At 46.7% G+C, this 24,836-nt stretch overlaps 8 protein-coding genes across 8 annotated transcripts; 4 read left to right on the plus strand and 4 right to left on the minus strand.

The window, feature by feature from the left end:
* Positions 1-508: 508 nt before the first annotated feature.
* Positions 509-1,734, minus strand: HMPREF1120_03113 (carbonyl reductase). The gene is made up of 2 exons (XM_009157167.1): positions 1,229-1,734; positions 509-1,168 (listed from the first exon to the last, which is right to left on the minus strand). Exons 1-2 carry the CDS (start codon positions 1,473-1,475, stop codon positions 558-560), a joined length of 858 nt encoding a protein of 285 aa, XP_009155415.1. The 5' UTR covers positions 1,476-1,734; the 3' UTR covers positions 509-557.
* A 62-nt stretch (positions 1,735-1,796) lies between these two features.
* On the plus strand, positions 1,797-6,877 carry HMPREF1120_03114 (uncharacterized protein). Its single transcript, XM_009157168.1, has one exon. It carries the CDS (start codon positions 2,759-2,761, stop codon positions 6,587-6,589), a length of 3,831 nt encoding a protein of 1,276 aa, XP_009155416.1. The 5' UTR covers positions 1,797-2,758; the 3' UTR covers positions 6,590-6,877.
* On the minus strand, positions 6,442-8,703 carry HMPREF1120_03115 (uncharacterized protein). The gene has a single exon (XM_009157169.1). The coding sequence runs from the start codon at positions 8,415-8,417 to the stop codon at positions 6,984-6,986; it is 1,434 nt and encodes a 477-aa protein (XP_009155417.1). The 5' UTR covers positions 8,418-8,703; the 3' UTR covers positions 6,442-6,983.
* On the plus strand, positions 8,487-9,861 carry HMPREF1120_03116 (uncharacterized protein). Its single transcript, XM_009157170.1, has 2 exons — positions 8,487-8,932; positions 8,988-9,861. The coding sequence occupies exons 1-2, from the start codon at positions 8,915-8,917 to the stop codon at positions 9,798-9,800; spliced, it is 831 nt and encodes a 276-aa protein (XP_009155418.1). The 5' UTR covers positions 8,487-8,914; the 3' UTR covers positions 9,801-9,861.
* On the minus strand, positions 9,433-11,016 carry HMPREF1120_03117 (50S ribosomal protein L1). The gene is made up of 3 exons (XM_009157171.1): positions 10,693-11,016; positions 10,067-10,631; positions 9,433-10,017 (listed from the first exon to the last, which is right to left on the minus strand). Exons 1-3 carry the CDS (start codon positions 10,956-10,958, stop codon positions 9,919-9,921), a joined length of 930 nt encoding a protein of 309 aa, XP_009155419.1. The 5' UTR covers positions 10,959-11,016; the 3' UTR covers positions 9,433-9,918.
* Positions 11,017-11,295: 279 nt separating this feature from the next.
* HMPREF1120_03118 (glutamyl-tRNA synthetase) lies at positions 11,296-12,945 on the plus strand (the record flags this gene model as incomplete). The annotated part of the gene is made up of 1 exon (XM_009157172.1): positions 11,296-12,945. The coding sequence occupies one exon, from the start codon at positions 11,296-11,298 to the stop codon at positions 12,943-12,945; it is 1,650 nt and encodes a 549-aa protein (XP_009155420.1).
* A 756-nt stretch (positions 12,946-13,701) lies between these two features.
* On the plus strand, positions 13,702-14,956 carry HMPREF1120_03119 (cysteine synthase; the record flags this gene model as incomplete). Its single annotated transcript, XM_009157173.1, has 2 exons — positions 13,702-13,834; positions 13,941-14,956. 2 exons carry the CDS (start codon positions 13,702-13,704, stop codon positions 14,954-14,956), a joined length of 1,149 nt encoding a protein of 382 aa, XP_009155421.1.
* Positions 14,854-17,631, minus strand: HMPREF1120_03120 (mitochondrial DNA replication protein YHM2). The gene is made up of 3 exons (XM_009157174.1): positions 16,561-17,631; positions 15,700-16,372; positions 14,854-15,608 (listed from the first exon to the last, which is right to left on the minus strand). The coding sequence occupies exons 1-3, from the start codon at positions 16,784-16,786 to the stop codon at positions 15,554-15,556; spliced, it is 954 nt and encodes a 317-aa protein (XP_009155422.1). The 5' UTR covers positions 16,787-17,631; the 3' UTR covers positions 14,854-15,553.
* Positions 17,632-24,836: the final 7,205 nt, after the last annotated feature.

The raw sequence follows: 24,836 nt of genomic DNA on the forward strand, positions 1-24,836 counted from the left end.
TGACGCAGTGCTTCGATTCCTTGATGACCCGTTTAAGACATGGCCATCCACCATCCTGTTTGTGATTATCTTCTTGGCAATCGCTGGGATATCGGTGTTCCTGGGACTACGGTACAGAGAGGTCCTCCGCTACAGACAGTGCTGCGACGCTCCTTTGACCTTAGAAGCACAGCGAGCGAATGTAGGGGAAGAGCGCGAAAATGCTGAGACACAACTTGAAGACGACAACACCGGCGACAATACAGGCGGCCACTCATCAGACTCTCACCTGTGGGACGATCCTGAACCTAGCATACGGAGGCGTCCCGCAGCTGCGCAACTTACACGAATTGTCACAATTGGAGAAGTACGGGAAGGAAGAATCGCGCAGAGAAGAGCTTCGGCTTCGTGCAAATAGGGGGAGATCAACCGGGCCCGGGAAGATGAAGAATAATATGGAAACAGACAGATTGGGACGGAGACAAGGCACGATCCGACAGACGACCAACGAGAATCATCGAAGAGCAAGTTGTCAAACAACACATATGAGATTCTCCCTAAAGACGACTAACTACCCCTTAAGGGGCGCAATATCCACCATCGACAATAATGTCAGTTCCGGTCGTGTACGAGCTGGCATCGCTGGCAAGATACAAGTAAGCCCCCACCAACTCGATCGGCTCGCCTTCTCGACCCATGGGGATCTTGTCTCGCCAGATGTTCTTGGTCTCAGGAGGGACGAAGTTGCTGATTTCGGTGGCAATGTAACCCGGGCTGATACTGTTGGCACGGGCAAACTGGACCCATTCGACGGCCAAACTCTGGCACAAATGTTTCGCCGCTGCCTTGGCTGCGTTGTACGCACTTTGCAATTGAGGAATGTTGGCGATATGGCCGCTCATACTGGCGGTGGCGATGAATTTGCCGTAATTGAATCCCTCGAGCTTGTTCTTCTTCTGCTCTCGCCAGATTCTCCCGGCCGTTCTGGCACAGTAGAAGACACCGTCAATATCGGTCTTAATGACGTTCTGGTAGTGCTCGATTTCACCGCCGATCATAGGCCCTTGGGTCCAGGGGATCCCGGCATTGGCCACGAAGATATCGAGGCGGTTGTTGAACTCCTTGACCTGAGAAACAATGGCCTCGTCCACTGCTTTGGCATCTCTCACATCGACTTGGTATGCTCGGCCTAGTAGTCATATTTTCAGTAAAGCCGAAAGTTTTAATCTTTTTATTGATTCGTGCTCACATTTCACACCGAATTCCTTTTCAATCTCCTCGGCCCGCTGATGGGCTTTTTGATTGCTGTGAAACCAGATGGCGACGTTCGCACCGGCTTCAGCATATCCCCGTGCCACGGCCAGACCAATGCCGGCACCTGCTCCGCTGATGATGGCCGTCTTTCCCTTGAGTGAAAAGAGCGGCATCACCAATTTGGACGTGGGGGCCTCTGTGTTGTAGTGCTTGAAAGCACCTCCGTTCATTGCGTCGTCCATGTTGACAAGATCAAAGGTTTAAATTTCTTTGATGCTAGAAAGATATGGTTGAGTCGAGGAATAATATAACAGACGAAGACGAAAGCCTTGTGACAAGCTGAGGTAAGGTACGGCGGGCGAATATATTTTTTGATATATGGATGATAAATTACACTCTGGCAGGATCAAACTGTTTATACAACTTGAACTCCACCGACGATCCGCCTCTATTCCTATGACGGAAGTGCTGCCGGTCGGTCGGTGTCTGCCCGGATAAAATATATACGTTGTTACTCTGGAACATTATTATATGGACCTGACCCCATCGCTCTCTGGCTTTGGTTGCCCTGGGCTTTTACGCCAACTGTTGCCGGTGGCGGGCCAGGAAGCTCGCTGTGGCGTTTGGTGGCCATCGCAAAAGTGGATGGTGTCATCGACGTTCTGCTCCGCGCTCAGAGTTCCGGCAATCGTCGAGACGTCGAATTCTCTTGCTAGAGGTACTGGTACCTGTTCCTAGTGCCAAAGACTCGCTTGTTGTTTGTTCTTCGCCAGTAGTGGGGGCCAAAGCGGCAGAGAAAATGACATGACCACCGGAAACCTGCCGTATCCGCGCCTCTACAGAAGCCACTCTTGCAATGACTCAATCTGCCTCTTTTATTCACAGCAATTATTACACATTGCTACCCGGCTGGAGGCTTCTTTCAGATTACCAGTCACTCTGGGGTGACGGGGACCCCAGACTCTTCCCCGTCTGATTGTCATAATGTGCGGCCGGACCGGGGACTAACTCGATACCCGTGTCCGCTACCAGTACATGATGTCCATGGACCTCCAGGACCATCTTCGCAGTTTGTTTTTCGCGAGTCCTCCAGTCACTTCAACTCGCAGTCGCCCCCTGACCATGTTCATTCGTTTGCTCGATCTTGAACGCCTTAAACGGCCAAGAAAAGTGGGAAGTCATGCAATTTGACCAAACTGAGGCAGCTATCTACTGAGTTTCCGGTAAGCAAACACCCCGTGTTCATGCCATCAACACGAGCTCTATACAGGTAAGGAACGCCAGACCAGGAGTATTCGAATGCGTCTGGATCTGGACCAGGTGCCTCCAAAAACATGCCCTCAATCTTCCTCATTCCGTTTGTGTCTTGTTATCCCTTGCACAAGGCTGGCCAATTTCCCGCATTCCATCCGCCCTCTTCCCAAAAGAGCCGCCTTCGCATGTCACCGCGACAGCCCCTTGTCCACCCTGTTTCTACGTTTCAGCATGCTGCATGTTGGTGAGAGAGTCGCGTTGAAGAAAGAAGATGTGGTCATTAGCGCCCATCATTGGCGTCGCGGTGGCCGGCGCTGTGGTTCTGCTCATCACGGGAGTCTTGCTTGCTGTCAGCATCGAGCGACGGCGGCACCGGTATCTTATGCAGACTCATGGCCTATCTCGAGGCCTCAGCACTTATCATCGAGCCAAGCTCAGCGCGAACGAAAACAACTATTCTCACATCACGGCACCGACGACATATCTTAGGCGAAGCGTGCAGCTCCCGTACGGTGTCATTTCAGTTGGACGCGTGCACCCCGATGCTATATTTGAGGAGGAGGAAGCAGGCGATCATACCGCGCAACTCTTGCGCTATGACCATGGCTCGCTGCAGCCAAAGGGAAGACGATCAATACGACGCTCGTTCACCGGACAGCCGCTGAACATACCCAAAACGCGCCGGCAGAACAAGTTGCGCAAAGCGATGCCACTCAACCAGATGCAACACTCTCCTCTCTCCGCGATCACTGAGTTTACAGATTCTCCTCCGTGCAGTTCGCCGGCAGCCACTGAATCTCTTCCAGAGGGTGCAGCGAGAATTGTGACTTCGGTGGCACCCGGGTCAAAAGGAGAGCGACAGATTTCCCTTCAGTGGCCTCTGGTGATTTCCAAAACGCGCGGTTCCTCGGATGTCACACCTACCGAAGTCATGTCCATGGCCGCACGAGCAAGTATGCTGATGCGGATGGGCGGAGGCATCACACATACTTCGAATTCTTCCCGCCCGACACCAGTGAACACCACGGTTCCCCGTTCTGTGAGCATGAGTAGTACAACATCCTCCGCTCCAGATGACCCTCTTCCACCTTTGCCGACTATAGACGTGTACAAGCACCCAAGAACGCAGGAGCTTAGGGCGAGGGCGTCAAACGCCAGCTTGGACACCGTCGGTAGCTCTGTGCTAGGAAGTGCTGTGGGCTCTCCTTCCAGCAACGTTAGAGAGAACAACGTTTCCAACCAGGGTATAAGCACGAGACTTCGAGGGTTGGATTCTCGTCAGGGCCAGAAAACGTCGGGACCTCGCCTTCAAGTGCCTCCAGTGAAGCAAACGATCCACGGTCTCTGTGTGAGTAAACCTAGCTTCCACTCACTCCACCCAAGCTTTGATGTGAACGAAGCAAGCCCTGAGCCCCGCGGAGATGATTCACGTCAGGGGCGACCAGCAGCCAGGATGACCCGAGAAGACTCGTTCAAAACCATTGATGCGAGCCAGTGGGAGAATCCGCTTCCCTTGCGCATCAAGAAGATCCGCTCTGCAGGCTCTAATCCTGCCAGACATTCCATGTACGAGTCCTCGAAGGTTCAGCAGTGGAGGGCAGTCAGCGACCCCATGGCAACAGACCTTTGCCATTCACCCGCGTCTCTAGCAGGCAATGCCATCAAAAGACCGGCATCAGTCGCAACGGGTAATCCTCTACAGTGGGATCGGCAGGGCGACTTTGCGACCAACCGCCATTCTCTCTCCTCGTTGGACGGGCCCCGTCGAGGCCACCGGCGCCAAAACTGTGTTCGCATCACCAACCTTCCAGCAATTGAACCAAGGCAGAAGATCCTAGGCCAGATGCCGGAACTTCGAGAAGAGCTGCAAAATGTAGATGCCCCTGACACCGACGCTGACGATGCCGACAACTTCCAACCTCCACAATCTTCAGTGCCGGTGCCCAGAACGCAGACAACGGTGATGGCTCCAGCATCAACGGTGGACAGCATCTCCCCCTTCCGAAACCGTCCTGTGCTGACGCCGAGCTCTCGACCGCTACCCAGGCAGCATAATGAACCCCGAAGCAGTGCCTCCTTAGGCATCCCCAGAGCCGACTCCGACATTTTCAACCCATCACATGTGGGGGCGGCGCCTTCGAGCAACTACAACACCTCGCCTCGGCAATGGATGTTCTCGCCCGACTCAAAGGTAAATACCGGAGTCCACAGTAGTCCTTTATCGGGCCGGCCCTCTGCGATACATCCATTTGACTCGCCTACTCTCCCTTCTCCAACCTTGAACTCGTCTTCGTTGTATCCGCGAAAATCTCTGGTGAAAGGACCGCGCAACCCGCGTGGATCTGGTTCTTCTCCAAGCCCGTTACAGAACAAACAAGGACCAAACTTCCGCGTCAGCAAGGAGCGTGAATCCAGCACTACAAGGGAGAGGGACAGAGACAGAGATAGAGACAGAGAGATCGACCTTCGCAAATCAGTCATGATGCTCAGGAGCATGAACTCGGAGGGAGGGTTGCTCGATCAGAGCCACGGCAATGGCAGCAGCAATACCAGCCTTAGATTCTACCGCAACATCGGTGGTGAATCTAATAGTTCTACTCCTGATCCATATAGGACTGTCGTTGCTAGCGCCAACGCCACTCCTCCCCTGAACAAACGGATCAGTGGCTTACGGAATTCCGCATATGGCGCCTCGTCGACCATGACCATATCGCCCGTGCTCGACAAAGACCGGTCCACCTCGACCGCCACAAGCCGCGGATGCAGTCCACTGGTCCACTCGACATCCATCAACATGGCAAACAGCGCGAATAGCCTGACCATGAATCGGTCCAAGGCTGGCGTTGCTGGTGCAGCCTCCCATGTGGCACTTTTTCCTCCATCGCAAGCTTTTCCCTTTGGCAGTACTACACCTATCGCAGCGTCTCCGTCCGGCATTTCCATCTGGGAAGACGCCAGCGTACATACCGAAAGCCCCGAACCGGAAGGTGTCCGCACACCCCCAACGCTTGGTACGGGTGTGGGTTTTGATTCGTCTTCTCTGCACGTCACTCCACTGGCTCTCCGGCCGAAAAGAGATGCGGATGTTCCTGCGGGAAGATCAGGATGTGGATACCAGATGCATCCAGAAAGTCAGTTCCTCCCAGTGGGAAAACAACAGCAAGAGCAGCGTCAGCATCAACACCAGCAACAAACCCGACAACTCTCTAGCCCTCCCCGCAACTACAACGGCTTATCAATATGTCGCCCACAGACGCCAAACAAAGCATACCCTTACCCATCGCCGCGCTCAGCCACAGCCACCACCAGCAGTCCCAGGCAGAGATCTGGTCCCAGTTCAGCCGGGATGTACATGTTGTTACAACCACTGGCCGATAATGGAAATAGCAAACACAACCTGTGCCGGCATGAGCGTGACGGGACCAGCGATAACAATAACACCGAGACCGACACAGACGCTGAAAACCCATCTTCCCATTTGTATTCGCAATCGTATTCGACTGCGAGTCCGAATCTGAATCCGAAATCTTCTCTCGTCCAACGTCTCGAACAAGCCGTGACCGGCACTCACTGGTCCACCTCGACAGCAACGAGAAATTCACCAGCGAGAAGTAACGATGTCGATCAACCGCCGTTCTACTCCAAAGTCGTTCTGGATCATTCGAAGCGACCTGATCGTGATCGTGCTTCTGGTCCTATTCCTTCTGCCCTTTTACGAGCCCGTTCCGCTTCCAACAATTTGAATACCCATAACATACAACACAGTACCACAGACAGTGGTTGGGTCGCTGTTAACGGCCCGCTGAATCCTTTGACTCAATTTCAAAAAGGACATGGTCAGCATCATCAGGCCGCGCCATCCTCGTCCTTCACAGATACACATAGGCATGACCGTCGACGTCTCAGCCATAGATCTGTACCGTCCCGAGCCAAAGGGGACAGTGACAGTGTGGACGAAAATGATGACGATAACGACGGTGACAACTTGAGTGGCGGCAACGATAGAATGAATCCCGGATACAATAATGGCGGCATTGGCATTGGCGTTGGCATTGGTCTCGGTCTGCAACTGCCGGATGGAATACTCGGCCATGCTAACTGATGTCGGAGGAGATATAAATACTGGGCCATCGACGCCAACGAGGGCGGCGACGACAGCAACAGTTTCGGTTTCATATTATTGAATTTACTACTCGAATGTAACCTTTATAAATGCCGTTGCGTTATTGTTTGGACGGTTGGGCGACGAAAAGGGGGTACTGTGGGCAATTGTGTGTTTTTCGGAGGGATAGGAATAGTACTGTACCGCCCAAGGCGGTCTTATTAAATTATTGATTGCTACTTCCGGGGTATAAAGGAAAGCTGCATTTAATATTAAAGCTTCATGACCTTTTATTGGTATCATTCTCATTCAAATTTTGCCACAGAGTCATGATTGGATTAGTCATTTGGCAATGAGTACGACTACTATGTTCTGCAAGTGACGGATTGACACATCAATCCTCGTTCTTGCTCTTGACCTCTTCGACAGGGCCCTTTCCAACCTCCGACCAGTTCGTACTCAGTGCGGTTCCTTTGCTCTCGATGAAGGATTTCATCATGGCCCGCTGGGTATCCGGATCGGCGTTGGAGTAGAGTTTCTTAAAGAACGCGTCGACGGGGTCACCTGTCTCAAAGTCTGAGTCGATATCGTCGTCGTCGGCGACGGGCTCAGCGTCATCTGAATTTTTGGAACCGGGGTCATTGTTCTCGGCAGACGTCTCGTCCTTCTTTTTGTCGGTCTTTTTCTTCTTGGATTTGGCATGCAGGTCATTGGCTAGTTTGTCCCAGTCCTTAGGCCCATGACGAGACGAAGTCGGATACGTAGGTGGTGCATTCGATGTTGTTGTTGTTGTTGTTGCCGGTGTTGTTGTTGCTTTGGACTGAGAGGATTCAGACGCGGGAGCGGCATTGGCGAGTACATCTTTGTAAAAGTTGGTCTTGGTGTCTGCCGATGTGTACAAGGGTTCTGTACCCTCCAAAGAAGGCCATTTCTGTCCTGGCTGGGCTTTGTGCAACGTCAACTCGATCTTGGTTGGAAAAACTGAAACTTTGCTTTGGCTAGGGTCAATGAGGGCGAATATTGGGTCGAGAAGGAAAATTCGTCCACGGTCCAGGAACTCGATGCAGAACGAGTCATCATAAATGTTGAATATGCAACTGTCGCGCGACACGCCTTTGACGTATATACTGACGATGACGGATTGGGCGTTCTGATACCAGTCGTAGCGATACTCCTTGTAAGGCGGTGAATTCGGTTCGGTACTGGCAGCAGTGGTTGATGTTGTTGCTGCTTTGTCGTTGTTCGAGGTGGTCGCGGTGCCGGAGGTGGTGCCAGTGGTGGTCGTGGTCGACGACTGGCCTTCAGATGTTTGGTTGTCGAGTTTGTAGGAGCCATCAGGGTTCAGTTCGGCTTTGTACTGCGCCCTCAACTGATCTTCGGACAGCAGCTCGATCTCAGGACGTTCTTTCACGGTCGGCACTCTGTCTGCCTCGGGGACGCTGTTTAACTTGGATTCCACTCTTGCCATCCACATGTCACCTTCCATCTTGGCCGGCTTGTTGTCCTTGGGCCTCCAGCGCTCCATGGTTGTCAATAGGTATTTTGCGTCCGCGTACCGTCCAAGCCCGTAAAGTGCCACGACGCGTCTTTGCTGTGCCGCTTGGATCTTTTCTCTCACTGCTCGCTGGAATCCGAGAAGAACGGCGTATTCTGCGTCTCGGAGCGCGAGATCGTACCGCGGCGGTTTTAGCCGTGTGAATGCGATTGAGCGTTGTGTGAGATAGTCTGGCGATTTGGGGTGTTCAATCAGTGCCTGTGTGTATTCCGCTAAGGCTGTGGGAGCATCTGAGGCTGCAAGAGCCGCTGCCCCTCGCGCTGCATGCGCCATTATTTATATTTGCGAGACAGTATCCACGTTGCCAGTGGTAGTGACACTAGGGGACTGGCTGTGTAGTTCTGGCGGATCACTAATGGACAGGAAAGTGATATTATACAATGTAGGGTTGACATTCGAGGTCAAAAAGAGTTGCTAGACATGAAATGTGATTGACGCGGATCTATAAACACCCTCACTGAAGTGGTTACATACATGTTCACTACTACTCCACGTTTTCTGTCCCGCTCTATGGTTTTCTGGCCTCACCACAACAAAGAACACGGTTACTGACTGCCAAGCACACACCATACTCTTCAAGACCGGCTCATCCACATTGACTGGGCCTGCTTCAATTTGTGATCTCTAGCAAGGTATCACAAGACTGCCCTTCACGAAAGCGACCGCGACTTTCTTTGGTGCGCAAGTCCAGCCACCAAGATCCTCCTGAATCCACATGCGGTCTACCCAACAATGGCCGTGATTGTCCACACATCCCTGACTGAGTCAAGATGAGTAGCCGCTTCTATGTCCGTGAGATCGTCTCCAACAATTAATTGCCATGCAAACTGACCGCAATGTTAGTTCGGTGGCTCAGATTCCGGCTCCGAAGTCGACGACGATGCGCCGTTACCGTTTCCCAAGCCAATAGACCGAGCCGCTTTCCTGACACCGGACTTCGACGCTGCTACATTCTTGTCCAGTCTGTCGGATCGCTTCCAGACTCTGGAAGACCTCCAGGCCGAGTTGCGCGAGCTCAGTCACACGGTCAACAAAGAGCTGGTCGATCTGGTCAATGATAACTACGAAGAATTCTTGTCACTGGGCACCACGTTGTCTGGGGGCGACGAAAAGGTCGAGGACATCCGAGTTGGACTGCTTGGCTTACAACGAGACATCAAAGCGGTGAGGGACAAGGTTGATGCTAGAAGAGACGATGTGGCAGAACTATTAAAACAAAAGAAAGACCTCAAGCGCGAAGTTGGCGTCGGTCGGGCCTTGCTTGAGATAGCAGAGCGTTTGGATCAGTTGGAAGAGCAGCTGAACATTGGCAGCGGCAAAACTGCGGTCCTAAAACAGGTCAAACCACAGGAAGAAGGGGTACAATGGGATCAAGACTGGACAGAAACGACCATTGATGAAAGTGACGATGAATATGATTCCGACGATGGCACTGGGATGCCACCGCGATTAAAAAGGAGGACCGAAGATTTTCTCATCCTGAAGCATCTCATCAGCAGACACAGTCCGCATCATCCATTTATACTCGACCAACAACACCGGATCCAGAAGCTTCGAGACATTTTATTGTCCGACCTCGACATTGCAATCAAACAAGAATCCGAGGTGAAGATGAAGCAAAAATTGCTGCAGGTTCGCGCAACGGTGGAAGATTAGACCCTCCCAGTTAGCCCAATCTATAAACGTATGGCCATGACAAGTCGTGGATTCCCTTCCGTCTGATATACAATACACGCTGTACAGTAGAAAAGTTGTGTCCTTCAAAGCCGAGTGTTTAGACCACTGATAATTCCCGCGGAGTCGGTACCCCAGGGGCAGGTCTGTAGAATTCGCCATTGAGCGAAAAGCCGGGGGAGTTCGTCGAGCTCAAAACCTGCAATTTCATCAGCATGAGACCATGAACTGAATACTTCGGCACCCACCACTTCGGAGATCTGCTTGACAATCTGGTCACTCAGATTGGCAGCATCCTTCTTCACCGCGTTGACATAAGCTTTGACGTTGTCCCTCAGTTGTTCTGGGGTGAAGCTGAGTCGTCCGACAGCCATCCGAACAACACCCGACCGTTCTCGGTACATGCTCCCTCCCATCATGTTTCTCACCGCGGGGCCGGGATTCTCCACGACCGTACCGAGTTTCACACTGGGCATCAAGCCCCGAGGTCCCAATATCCTAGGTAGACCTTCCTTGGCCAACTTCGGGAGCGACTCCGGGACAGCGAGACATCGATCAAAGTCGATTTTTCCTTCTTTTATTTTTGCAAACACCTCATCCTCGCCCACTACCGCCGCACCTGCTGCCCGTGCGTCCTTTGCCGCGGCTGAATCGGGAGGACAGATGACGGCGATTCTGATGTCTGTCTTGACGGCATGGGGTAGTCGTATCTGGTTTCGGACAACCGGGCCATCCTTCCTCGTCCGCAATTTAATGTGTATGTCGTATTTGGGAACATCGGGGTCATGCGTGACTTCAAAAGCTTTGATATACCTATTGTTGGCGTTAGGAGAGGTTGACGAATGGTGGCATGAATAGGAAGAGTGCCACATACCGCATCGCATCACACAGGGTGAACTGTTCCATTTCCTTCAAGTCATATTGCTTATACATCTGATGCTTCTTCTTTCTTCTTTTGGCCTTTTCTTTAGCGGCCTTGTCTTTGCCTGCGCCGCCTTGCCGGGGAGCGAAAAGAACGGGCACCGATGAAAATGGTCGACATCCTGCTCGTGACAGAGTCGTCAAGGGAGCCAGGAACGAGGATGTAGTCGACCTGCACAGGCTCCTAGAGGCCATTGACAGACCTCGCGACACTTCCATGGCCGCTGACGGTCGAGGGCAAACAAGAAACCGTTCACGTTCTCGAATTGAAGTGCCCTACTAGTACTGCGATACACCTGAAAGATCCCGGCGCGGGTGCAGCTACTGAAGTCCAGAGCCTGGCCAATTGCAGCCTTGGCACGTTTGCTGACTTTGCGGGCTGTTTGCAAGGCTGCAGTGCGGCAGATCATCTCCCCGCGCAAGGCTGGTTGGTTGCGTACATTTGAAAAAAGTTCGAAAGTCGGTGACAACTTGAAGGTGTGAAATCCCGCCTTCGCCATCAAGTGCAGTCCACTCTCCCAGTACATTTTTCTACTACATATCTCTGTCGCTCAACATGGCAACCCAGAAGCAGAACCCTCCCAAGGGCAAAAAGGCCCCCAAGGTCAAGCAGATGGAACTCCCCAATGCTGCTGCTGGAGTCGTCACCCGGTTCCCGCCAGAGCCATCGGGTTACCTACACATCGGTCACTCCAAAGCCGCCCTGCTCAATGACTACTTCGCTCACATACAATACCCGGGAGGGAAGCTGATCCTCCGATTTGACGACACAAACACCGAGAAAGAGAACGAGGAGTATCAGGAGGCAATTCGGGAGGATGTGGCGCTATTGGGAATCACGCCAGACATGATTTCCTACACAAGCGACTACTTCGACAAGATCGACGAGTACTGCGTGAAAATTATCCAGGCAGGAAAAGCATATGCAGACGACACTCCCGGCGATGTCATGAGTGCCCAGAGATTGGCTCGCGAGCCCAGTGTGCACCGAGACGACAGTGTGGAGGACAACCTTGCCAGATACGAAGAGATGAAGAAGGGAACAGATGAAGGACGAAGATGGTGCATTCGAGCGAAGATTTCCTACGCAAACGACAATGCAGCTTTGCGAGATCCGGTCATCTTCCGTTGCCCCAAGACCCAGACTCCTCATCACCGAACCGGCGACAAGTACAAGGCCTATCCCACGTACCAGTTCGCATGCCCCATCGTGGACTCGCTTGAAGGCGTGACCCATGCTTTGAGAACGACCGAGTACAACGATCAAGATGCTCAGTACAAGTGGATTCTGAAGGCATTGGAGTTGCGGGCCCCCTTCATCTGGACCTTTTCCAAGATCCAATTTGTGCGAACACTCATGTCCAAACGCAAGCTCACCAAGCTCGTGAATGCCGGTGTTGTGTCTGGATGGGACGACCCACGATTCCCCACCGTGCGAGGAATCAGGCGGCGGGGCATGACTGTCGAAGGTCTCCGTGATTTCATGGTCAGCCAAGGGCCTAGCAAGAACGTGGTGAACATGGACTGGCATACTATCTGGGCCATGAACAAAAAGGTGATCGATCTGATTGCCGGCCGATATACTGCCATTGACAAGAACCATGTGGTTTGCAAAGTCAAAGGCCTAAAGGACGATGCGCCTTACTCTGAGATGAAGCCTAAACATGCCAAGCATGATCTAGGACAGAAGAAGGTTGTGTACAGCTCCAACATCATCATCGAGCAAGAGGATGCCCGCACTTTCGCCAAGGACGAGGAAATCACGCTGATGAATTGGGGTAACGCTTACATTCGAGACATTCAGTACGAGAACACGTCAGACAAGGCTGACATTGCCGATGGTGTCAACGCTTTGGGCAACGTCAGGTCTCTAGAACTCGAATTGCATCTCGATGGCGATTTCAAAGCGACCAAGAAGAAGATCACTTGGCTCTCCACAGATCAGGACCTCGTTCCTGTTGATCTGGTCGATTTCGATCATTTGTTGAGCAAAGATAAGTTGACTGAGGAGGAGGAGGAGCACTGGGAGGACTTCTTGACGCCCAAGACCGAGTTCAGATCATCCGCACTGGCAGATTGCAATGTTTGGGACGTCAAGGTTGACGACATCATCCAGTTTGACAGAAAGGGATACTTCCGTTGTGACAAGGCTGCTACAAAGGACTCACCGGCCGAGTTCTTCAAAATTCCAACAGGAAAGGAATAGTTGTCTCGTTTGTGCAGGTGGTCATAGAAAGTTCGAATTGCATCCCTACCCGCAGCATCAAGCTGTTCGAGGTCAGGGCTTTCCTTTCGAATACCATGACAGTAAAGACAATGAAAGAGCCAGATAGATGAGGAAAAGGATTGATGTCCAAGCAGTCTTGTTGTTTTCGATCATAACCAATGTTTTCCCGATTTACTGCTCCCCCGCCATGCACATGTAAAGACCCATTACTGCTCCCTTTAGTTTTCAGCATGACCCAAGGTAATGCACATTGATTGAACTCTCCGGAGTTCTACACTCCGGCACACCTGAACCATGCTTAGAATTACTTTCTGCCATATAATATGCTCCAGAATGGACTATTAGGCCAACCTATCTTCTCGAAAGTCGAGTTGTCCTACGAGCGAGCAAACCTTGCTAACTACACATTCATTTTCTAGAACAGAAGCATTGTCACAAGGCTGAAAAAGCAACAGTAGTTTACAAAAAGTCAAAAAGGAGAACCGACCAAACCCAGCCTTGTCCGCGTCACGTTAAGCCCGATGTGAATTATGTAAGAGACGGCCACTCCATGATGCCACTGAACGACGCGGTGGGGTGCAAATCATCATTATTTTCCCTAGGTACGCTTCGGGCTCTTGCATTATTGATAGCGTTCAACTTGAAGTTCCCCGACAACCCCCCTTGCTCCTTCAGTGCCATAACCTCATCGCAGAAGGATTACGGCTTCCGGGGAAGTACAGGTATACAGGTGCTATGGCGAATGTCCTCAAGACCTCTGTGCGGCGGTTCGCAACCACAGCCGTGCGAGCCGCAGCGACCGAATCCATAAATTCCTACGGCGTCCGCGTGTCACAAGCTCAAGGGTTTGTCGATGGCTTGACTGGAGGTACGTTTTATATTTCTGAACTGGCCACTGGCATTACCACAATCTTGCCATCTCCCGCAAGTCAGTCTCTTGACACCTCCGCTAACGAGAGCCGTGTATTTGCTAGCCATCGGCAACACGCCATTAATCCGATTGAAAAAGCTATCCGCTCAAACAGGATGCAACATCCTCGGGAAATCCGAGTTCCAGAACCCCGGTGGAAGCGTCAAAGACCGAGCAGCACTATACGTAGTAAAAGACGCTGAAGAGCGAGGCCTGCTCAAACCCGGCGGGACCGTGGTCGAAGGCACAGCAGGCAACACGGGGATCGGATTAGCACACGTGTGTCGGTCCAAGGGCTACAACCTGGTGATATACATGCCGAACACACAATCCCAAGGCAAGATCGACCTGTTGCGCCTGTTGGGGGCCGAAGTATACCCTGTTCCCGCGGTGGCGTGGGAAAACCCAGAGAACTACAACTGGCAGGCGAAACGACATGCAGAGCGCTTACAAAAGGAGGACCCGGAGCACGGCGCCGTGTGGACGAACCAGTTCGACAACACGGCCAACCGACGCGCACACATTGAGACGACCGGACCGGAAATCTGGGCGCAGACGGGCGGCAAGATCGACGCTTTTACCTGTGCTACAGGCACCGGCGGCACGTTGGCGGGAACGACGCGGTTTTTGAAGGACGTCAGCAACGGCTCCGTCAAGTGTTTCTTGGCTGATCCGCCGGGTTCGGTGCTGTACTCGTACATCACCTCGGGCGGCCAGCTCAAGGAGCGCACGGGAAGCAGTATTACAGAGGGAATCGGCCAAGGTCGTGTCACGGACAATTTGAAGCAGGATGTTGAATTGCTCGACGGCGCCCTGCAGATCGCAGATGAGAAGAGTATTGAAATGGTCTATCGTTGTCTCGACGAGGAGGGATTGTATCTCGGTGCCAGCAGTGCGCTGAACGTCGTGGCTGCAAAGGAAGTCGCGGAGAAATTGGGCCCCAACCATACGATCGTCACTATTCTCTGTGATGGCGCCTACCGGTATGCCGACCGTCTGTTCAGCGATAAGTGGTTGAGGAGTAAGAATCTCAGAGGCGCGATTCCCAAGCATCTGGAGAAATATATTGTTTTGCCATAAACAGGAAAATAAAAGGAGAAAAATTGTTATGTTAAAAAAAATCATCCAAGCAGGCCCTGGCCAAAATTTCAAATAGACCTTGAATTCCCTACCGGTGCTCTGTGTCGACTCCTCCGAAGAGTGATTACTACCATGAAGCACAAGAAGAGACTGTAAAGATGCTGATGCCCAAGTCGAATGACACCTTCTTATGTCGTCCATTTTCTCTCTGGCGCACGTGGTCATAGCCAATATCAATATCTATCAATAATCGAAAGCGTGACTCTGAATCCCCCAAATCAGAAGTGTTTAGAGTTCAGGGTCCGAAATGCTTATAGCCGTGGGACTGTCACCTCCCAACAACAAAAACTCTTGGCTGGGGATGTCTCGCTCATGCAAGGAAGAAAGCCGGAGACTGGAGTGCCGCCTTTTGCATGCCCACCAGCCCTGCTCTGTCCAACTGTTCGAATTACCAGCAGCCTGCCACAATCTGACTACCTACTACTCCCTGCCTAGGTAGGTACAGTAGGAGGTGGTAGATGTTCTTATAGCATGAACTGTCTCCCGGGGCCATGCCTGGCCGACCCTTTCTCACTGAAACCAACAAACGCCATGCTTTTAGTGCTTCGCAGTGACCTTTTCACCGGTAAGCTTTTCGACCGCTTCTTTGGCCCTGTAGTTTTTGCACGACCATGGTCAGTATGCCGTTTTGGTAAGAGGATAAAACAGGTCCAAGAGAGACCGGAAAAAAGATCAACACTTACATATCGCCCAATGCAACCATGCAAATGGTTTGCCAGATACCAAGGCCAATGCGAGGAGTAACGCCACGGTAGAGACCTTTGATGCCGTTGGTCTCGTAGATATACTTGAACGTCTTGCCGACGGTCAAGTTCTTTGGACGATTGGGGTCCACGGTCTTGCTCTGCATTTCAACCCGGATGACCTCGATAGGCTGATTCCAGGCGGACAGACCACCACCAAGACCACTAGCGAGGATCTTTTCCCAGGCAGTAAGCGTTTCGCCATGTTCCTTGCCGGTGACTTTGCGGATTCCGGACTCGGCCAGGCGCGACAGTCCAAAGCGAGAACCCCAGTTGGTGGTCTGACGGATGGCTACGGCATTGACGCCCTTGTTGATGCCTCGGATGCCTTCTTTGCGATAGATGTCGGCAAATGTCTTGAATGTCGATGGCGGTTTCACGCCCTGCGCCGCCAGCTTGTGTTGTGTAATCTCCACGGTCTTCATGCAGGTACAAAAGCCCATGGTCGCGTAGGCTTGCGCGACACCACCGACCATGCCTCCAGCGATTCCTGCCACGAAGTTGTTGGCGCCGAAGGTTCGCGCGCGGTATTCGGCTTCAGAGGCAACGAAGAGCAACACCGCGCCCTTGGTCGAGGCTTCGATCCATGCCCATGGGATCAAGCCCTGGTAGTCTGCCCTCGACGAAGAATTAGTCAGTCACCAGACACAGTAAAATATAATGGATCGCTTTGCCCATCAAGAGTTGCATCGGGCTGACGGATACGGGTGGTAGGGGGAATCAGAGGGGTGTATTTGCGTTCTTGCGCGTGGCTGCTCGAGGAATCGCTGCGAGACAGCCACATGTGGGAGTTGAGCTTACATCCAAGAATACCCCCACGACTCCATATTCTTGCCATGGCTCCTGCGAAGCTATCCGTCCGGTTCGCGGCCATGGTGGTCTTGATCACCTCCAGCGGTTGTCCCAGCGTGGTGACCTCGAACAAGTTCAGGCCGGCGCCCAGTAGCAGATTACTGAACTTGACGGGTTTCTTCTCGATATGGGGAGTCACGGGGGTCGGTTCCCCGGTCACTGCTTGGGCGGACATCGCAAGGTAGTGAGGGTTCTTGTCTACCCTGACCAAGGGAGGAGGTCGGCTTCGTTGCCTTGAGGGTTAGACTGGAAGGGGGGTGCTGGGAAGTTGTGAATAGTATGCTATACTATGGATGCTGATTGATATATCGGAAGGTTATCTTCCAAAGAAAGATCTCAAAAGGTCCGTAAGAAACAAGGTTCTTGACCGGTTGGTATCAGACAGGAGGAGCGGTTAAGGTACTCGACGAGCGGAGATTGGGCGACCGAGGCGCTGAAACTGGGCGCTGGACGATCCTGGAACAAGACAAGGATCTACGTCGGACGATCAGTGTTCAGCTGGACTGCAATGGTACGCGAACAGAGGTGGGAATAATGATGATGGTGATGATAATGCTGTAGACCTCAGGCTGTGGCCAGTAGGTGCCAGTGCCTGGTAGATTGTTGTTATTCTTATCGGAGTCAGTTCTTGGGGCTGCGGCTGCGGGCGCAGGCATACGGCGCCTGGGGTCCTCGCCATTATTATTTCATTGCCCCGTGTTGGGGCTGAAAGGGGCATAGTGCCCCTAATCTTCGGCCTGTTGAGCGGACGGACTGTCAATTCTCACCCTTTCACTGGCACCGACTGGCCCCGACTGGCACCCCCAAGCCCAAGGGACACATACTAGCACCCTATGTTCCCCTCGTCTTACGGCTTTCTACACCCAGAGAGTGGGTCAGTGAGGGCCCTTAGGCCACTCAACACTAGAGAAAGGGCTCAACGGACGGAAAAAGAAGACGTTTGAATGGAGACCACAGCGGTCTGGCGTTCAGTTGTCCGCTCAGTAAGAAATGAGAGGTCGCACAGCGGAGAGATGTCTCAGCCAGACCGCTTACAGCAAACGATCCCAGACTCTGCGCCTAAGGCCCCTGTGCTCTACGATACCGTAGCGGCGGGCACCCGGAACTTTTGACGATAAGAGTATAGTAAGGTAACGGTAATTTTAAATTTACGGTTATTTACCTCGTTCCGTTATTTAACGGTTAAATTTTAGTTACGGTAAAAGATTTTTAACGGAAACTCTATCCTTACGATAAATTTAGTACTATACTATTCCTTATTCGGCGAGGCTCTTACGTGCTTATTCCTACGATAGAACCTTACTTTACTATAGTATAAAATACTTTAATTTCTATTAATATCGACTCTAATACTACCCTAACTAACCCCTCCCCTTAATCCGGTATAATCTTCTTAATTATCTCTCTTTACCCCTCTATCTCGAGCGACGCCGCTTTTAAAGTAGTATTAATAAAAGTAATAGTAGTAACGCGTAGAATTCGAGTTAGAATAATAGTTAGAGATATATAGAAAGCTTTTCGAAGGTAACTTAGCCTTTATTATTATTAGGTATAGTAGCGCGTCGAGCTTAGACTATCTTCTAGACGTAGTACGTCGATAGTCTACCTTATTCTCTATTAACTTTCTAATCCTTTATAGTACCGAACGGTTAGCTATCTATATATCTTTATAATAGAGGCTTCTAAACGTATCTATTCTATTTAGTTAATAAGTATATCTATTGCGCTCTAGCGATATAATACCTATTTAGACGTTAATATAAGCTTAAATATAGTAATATAGTACTTATAGCTATATAGGATAGTTTGCTAGAGCCGACGGTATAATAATAAGACGATACTATAGTAAGTTAGAAGCTATAACGCTTACTTTTAGAAGAAACTAACCTTTAAGACCTAAAATATTACGGAACTACGTAAGCCTACTATTAGTTAGACTATAGCTAATAAAATAGTATATAGTACTAAGGTACTTATAAGTTATACTATAGACGTAGTTAAAGAAATTAGACTATCTAGTCTATAAATAATAAGTCGGGTCTATCGAGTAATATATCTATATTACCCGATATCCTATAGTCGGTAATATCGATAATATAAAGGCGCTTCGAGATAATCTAAGGAAGGCTAATAAATATAATCTCTCTATTCGCCTATAACTTTATAATCGAGATATAGAGGATTAGGTCTTAACGTATAATAGTTAGATCGATAGCGAAGATTTTAAAGAATACTCGAGGGTATCGTTTATCTAGTATATATATAAGTAGTTAGTCGATACGGCCGAATCTTTAATTGCCGTACTTAACGAAATCGCCTATTTAGAATACTATCTATCTCTCCGTAACTAGATCGTAATACGAGACCTTCTTATACTATTATAGTACCGTACTACCGAAGTCGAAGAGATTAGGTATCTAGTAGATATTAGTATAAGCCTTTCTTAATACCTTTCTATAATCGTTAGGAAGGCTACGGGATTTAGTAGATAAGTTAAAAGAGCTTTAAGTATATATTAATTTAATTCGATCGATAATAGCTAGACGAAGATATATATTATCGGTAATAATATTTAACTAGTTCTCTTCCTTATTCTTATTAGTAAGACGTATTTTAATTTCCGACTTCGTAAGAATCGAGATAAATAACGATAGATAGTTACTCTATAGTTTAGTAATTAGGGCGGTTATTACTATATTAAAATTAGTAAAGGTATCTAGTAGTAGTAATCTTAGTATTTAACGGAAGTTTTCCTTAATTAATATTACGCGTTCGATATTAGAGTAATTTATTATATATATAACCTTCTTAAACTATCTATATTTATCTTCTCCGATAAGAGTATTAACTTAACTAGAAAGACCGTATTTATTAGTTATATCTATATAATAAAGGGCTATATAGATATTTAATAAGTTCTCTTTTAAGACTATAGCCTTACTAGCTTTTGACTTATATATCTATTCGGCATATCGAGAAGCTAGCGCTAGAGAACCTATTACTAATCTAGTAATACTTTAGGATCTTAAACGTGGTCTATTATTAAGGATAGTAGCCGTATAGTTAACTAGAGTCTAAAATCCTCTTCGATAGTTAATAATAATGTTCATTATATTATCGCGATTAGCAGACGGTATCGATAGACCTATTAGAAGGCTATTATTCTTCGCTAGAATAGCGTATACTTCCACGACTACTAGGGTAACGTCCTAGTCGGTAACCTATACTAGGGACTATAATTATTTTAAAGCCTCGAGGAAAAGCGGCTTTATATATATTAGTCGTAGCTAGTAGCGAAGAAGACTAGGGATAATTATCGATTAACGAGTATAATTAGAGAGAGAATAGCTCTTTAGATAATAGAGAGAGCTTTAAAGTCGAGTATATTCGGGAGGGAAAGGAAAGACTCGTAGAAAAGTATAGTATTCTTTCGCTATAGTAGATATTAGTATTAATTCGATTAGTATCTTATATATAAGCCGACTTATTCCCTAATACTCGGAGTATACTAGGTTAGCGGGACGGCTAAGGAGAAGATCGAGAGTAGGCGATAACTTTACTAATAGTAGTTCCTCTTCTAATAGTCTATATCTCTTTATATATACTACTCGAGCTATTAGAGTAAGTAAAGATATATACTTACGTATCTAAATATATTAGTGATAAGTACGGCCGTTTCGAACAATATTATACTTAAGCTATCGTCTTTTATTAGTACTAATAAAGCAAAATCGGTATCCGAGATCTATACGCTACGTCTTATAGCCCGAATTCACCTACTACTACGATATATCGCCTATATAGTATAAGGTAAAAACGTTTATAAAGATATCCTAGTCGTTAAGATTAATAGGGAAACCTTACTCGAGCGGTACTAATATTCCTTCTAGAACCTTATACACTTTAGTAAAATTACTACTATATAGACTTAAGGTAATCGAAAAGACGTTAGCTCTGCGTATTCTCTCTCGCCAGATTAGTACACTATTAATAATATATATATCTATTAAGCTTCGGTAACTATTTCGGTATATACTAAATTCGTTAATAAATATTAGGAGCGAGACGGAGATATACCTCGGAATCTCGCTAGTAGGAAGTTAGATATAATCGAGCCCGATATCTATAATATTAACGAAGTAAGAACGCGTATACTAACGTAACTTAAGCTTAGCTCGTAAGAGGGAAGTTATATAAATTAGCCGTAACTTATATACGCTACGACTATAGCGATTAGCCCCTATAATATTAATACTTCGTCGAAGAATAGGCTAGTTCGGAGATAGTATAAGAACCCGGCTATATCTATATAGTTCTTTAAAGAAGTAATCTATCTTAATATAGAAACGTCGAATAGTATAGGACTCTAAGATATAGTAGTAAGTGGGCGATAGTACTATTTTATCTAGAACCCGGGGCGGAACTATAATCTTATATATAGTATTTTTATAATAAAGGTAGTGGTCCTAGCTAATATATATAGTTCTCTTATCCGAACTGTAACTACTCTATATCGATTAGAACCCTCGACGATAGAACGGAAGTCTCGACTAATACTATAAATAAGTCTAAAATATTCTTAATAATAGTCTTCTTCTCCGTAGTAGTAGACTAGATATTCTAATAGAAAGATCGGCTACTCCTCGTCGTTCTCGGAAAGAAAGTGCGTAAAATACCCGGATATAGTCCGTAACGATAAACTCTAGCTATACGAGTACTAAAGCTTAGTCGGCGTATCTCGAAATTCTATAAATCCTATATATATCTTAGCCCGAGTTTCTAGAACTAAAATAAATAACTTAAATAGATCGCCTAGGTCGATAAATATTAAGTCTTTAGTTAGAAGCTTACTATCTATAGTACGTCTATTTATAGTACTAGTAGCCTATTTTTCTAGGATTAATAGAATAGTCTACTTCCGTATCTTAATTAACGATAACTAACCCCGAAGATAATATTTTAATATAGTAAGTAAATTAGGTAATACTTCTTCTAGGGATAGATACGGCTTTAAGAGGCGTAAGATTTCTCGAAGACTTATATATTAGCTTCGCGATATACTAGTTTCCTTATACTATATAGTAAGTGCGATTTTAAATTTATAGGGAGTATCCGTAATACGTTTATATAGGATAGGCTCGGATAGGTCTAGTGCCGATTATCGACGAGAAGGAGGAGTAGGCATAATACTAGGTATACTAATAGTAGATGTTGCTTATACTATTTCGTTCTTATTCTCCGCTTCGGCCTTATTATTATAGATAAACTTAATCGTTAGAATAATAGTAAGTAGATCTAGTTCTATTTTAATTACGTTATAGCTATCCCTATTTTATAAGTCTTTAAAGTCTATATTTTATGGCAGAATATTCGTATTAGGATTATTCTAGGGATTATCTTTCGTTAGACTCTAGAGAATCTCTTATATTAACTCTAGCTACGCCTATAAGATAATTAGTTATTATTTAATTATTAATTTAGATAGAGACGTACTACTAGATCGAATAGACTTTTATTAGCTTTAGTACCTTCGTATAGATCGCTAAGAAGAGTATAGAAGTTGTCGTCGTTATCGCCGCCACTGAAAATATTACTAGTAGGAAGTTTAGGAATAGTAGACTAAGCCTTAGTCTTACGCGAAACTTTAAGGCTATAATAGTTCTCGTCGTCCTTATCGAATTTACGCTTCTTTAGTCCTAATTCGATCGATAATACTACCTTCTTATTAATTTATAGGATTTTCGATAGTCTCGAGATACGAGTACGAGTTATAGCGATCCGGATAGGCCGCGAGCGACTTAATATAGCTAAAGCTTTTATCTCTATTAGTCTTACGAGGTCGTATTATAAGTTAGCTCGAAATAGAGAAGTAAGAAAAGATAATCTAGGAAGGTAAGTAAAAGTTAAAGAATAAGGTCGACGTAGACTTATACGGAATCCCCTTTAGTAGAAGCGCCTTTAATAGACGGGATATCTTAAGGCTAGAATACGCTAGATTAAAGAGTTTAATTTATCTTATAATAATCGATATATCGTAATACGAAGGAAATAATATTAGTAGTAATTAAAGAAGGGCAGCGTTAGAAGTCGAAGAAGAGATTAGCGCGTATCTCTAACCTTATCTCTATAAAGATCCGTAATATTCTATTTATTACTCTTACTTTATTTATAGTTTACTTTCTCTTTAGTTTACCTTTATCTGAACCTTACTTTTAGATTTATATACCTTACTTTTAGCTCTATTATTACTAATATACTTGCTACTAGCGTAATAGGCGTATCCGGATCGCCTACTAAAAGGACTTACCGTTATTATACTCGTCTTTTCTAACTACTCCCTTCTTCTACTACTCTATCCTAGCTAAAACGTCTTCGGCCCGACCTTTCCTTCTATTCTTAGGCTTCTTCTTATACGATAGTCTCGACTATAGAGCTTAATAATCCTTTCTAGAATACTATAGTAAGTAGATATTAGAATCTTCCTATATAAGGCTAACTATTCTACTAGCCTCGAACTACTAATATATCTAGATATAATCCGCTTCTAAGACCTAGCTCGAGCTAAGTTAATTAATATACACTATAGCGCGAGATTAGCAGTTTAAGCAATATTAGTATAGACCCGATTTCTTCTCGTAATAAAAAGAAGATACTTCGCGACCTTCTGGAGATAGATAAACGTTCTCGTATAAAGAAATATACTCTAGCTATAGAAGGCGATTTAGTTAGCGATCTTAATAAGGCTCTTAACCCTAATTTTATCGACAGTCCGGGCGGCGAACTATTTAATCTAAGTCGCTTTACCGATACCGATCTTAAAACTATAGAGCGCTAGATCGATCGTACTACTCGTTAGTATTCGTTTCTCTACTATAATTATATATTTTACGATAAGGTAATTAAGAAAGTTTATAGTAAGAATATTACTACGGACTATAAACTCTACAAAACTACGCGGATACGCTTCTATAATAATATTAAGATATTTAAGACGTAAGTTCTTAGTAATATCGAGAAACACGTAGGCTGCGCAACGGGTTGGGTAGGGCAGGGTTTCGGGCACCTACCGCCCGCCCAGTTAACCCATTAGGGTTTTTAAAATTACGTCTACCCTACCCTCGCGGGTTTCGGGTAGGGTAGGGTACCTAACGGATTTTACTAAGAACCCCAAAACCTAATTATTAATTAAGATCTTCGTAATATATTATACTTCGTAATAAAGTAATATAGCGTATAATAACTTATTATAAGTATTATTATAATAATTACTTACTAATTTTACTAATTTATTATCTACTAATCGTAATACGAGAATAGATATATAAGGAAATAAGTATATATATTCGAATATCTAGTTAAAGTTATAACTACTATATACGTCTCTTTTCTTTTCCGCTACTCGAAATCTCGACTACGAAAGTAAGTCCTCGGCTACTATTTCCGCGTATTTATAATTACGATAGTAGGCGATTACGGCTTAGAAGGCTCGGACGAGAAGAAGTCTCGTATCTAGAAGTTAAAGTCCGTCTAGAGCGGCGTCGAGTAGAATTCGAGGATAAAGTTAACGTTTCGAATATAGTAACTAAGAGACCTCTCGAGCTAGAAGACTTCGGATTATATATTAGAAGAGTTAGTTATTTAAAGAGAGTTAGGGCTTTTAGTATATTAAACCCTACGAAGGCTTTAAGTATTTATTAGTTTTTTATAAGTAGTTAAGATATTACGCTCGGTAGTTAAAAAGAGTTATTATAATCTTTATCTTAACGATTATTAATCTCTATATCTAGTAGATTAAGATTAAATTTATCTTTATCTTCGGAATATTCTATTGTATTACTAATATAGTCTAGTTAGAGCGCTAGATTATTATCGTCGTAATTATTATATAAGATTATCGATTCTTTCTATTCTTCGAAGGCTTCGAGTTAGTAAAAGGAGTCGCGAAGGCTATTTTTATTAAGTACTATAAGTATTATAAGAAGTTAGATCGTATCGCTCTTTAGATAATAATAACGATACGAGACGAAGTCTTTTATCGTATTAAATAATTATTTAAGACTAACTCTAGTAACTAGAATAGTAAGATAATCTCGAGCGATCTTTACTAATATCGAAAAGCGATCTTCGTTCTTCTTCTACTAATCGAGAATATTAAAATCTATATCTTAATAATATTAGCTTTTTATATTTAAGCGGTAGTAGAGTACTTATACTATTAAACTTCT

The sequence above is a fragment of the Exophiala dermatitidis genome (assembly GCF_000230625.1).
Source record: "Exophiala dermatitidis NIH/UT8656 unplaced genomic scaffold supercont1.3, whole genome shotgun sequence".
NCBI lineage: Eukaryota > Fungi > Ascomycota > Eurotiomycetes > Chaetothyriales > Herpotrichiellaceae > Exophiala > Exophiala dermatitidis.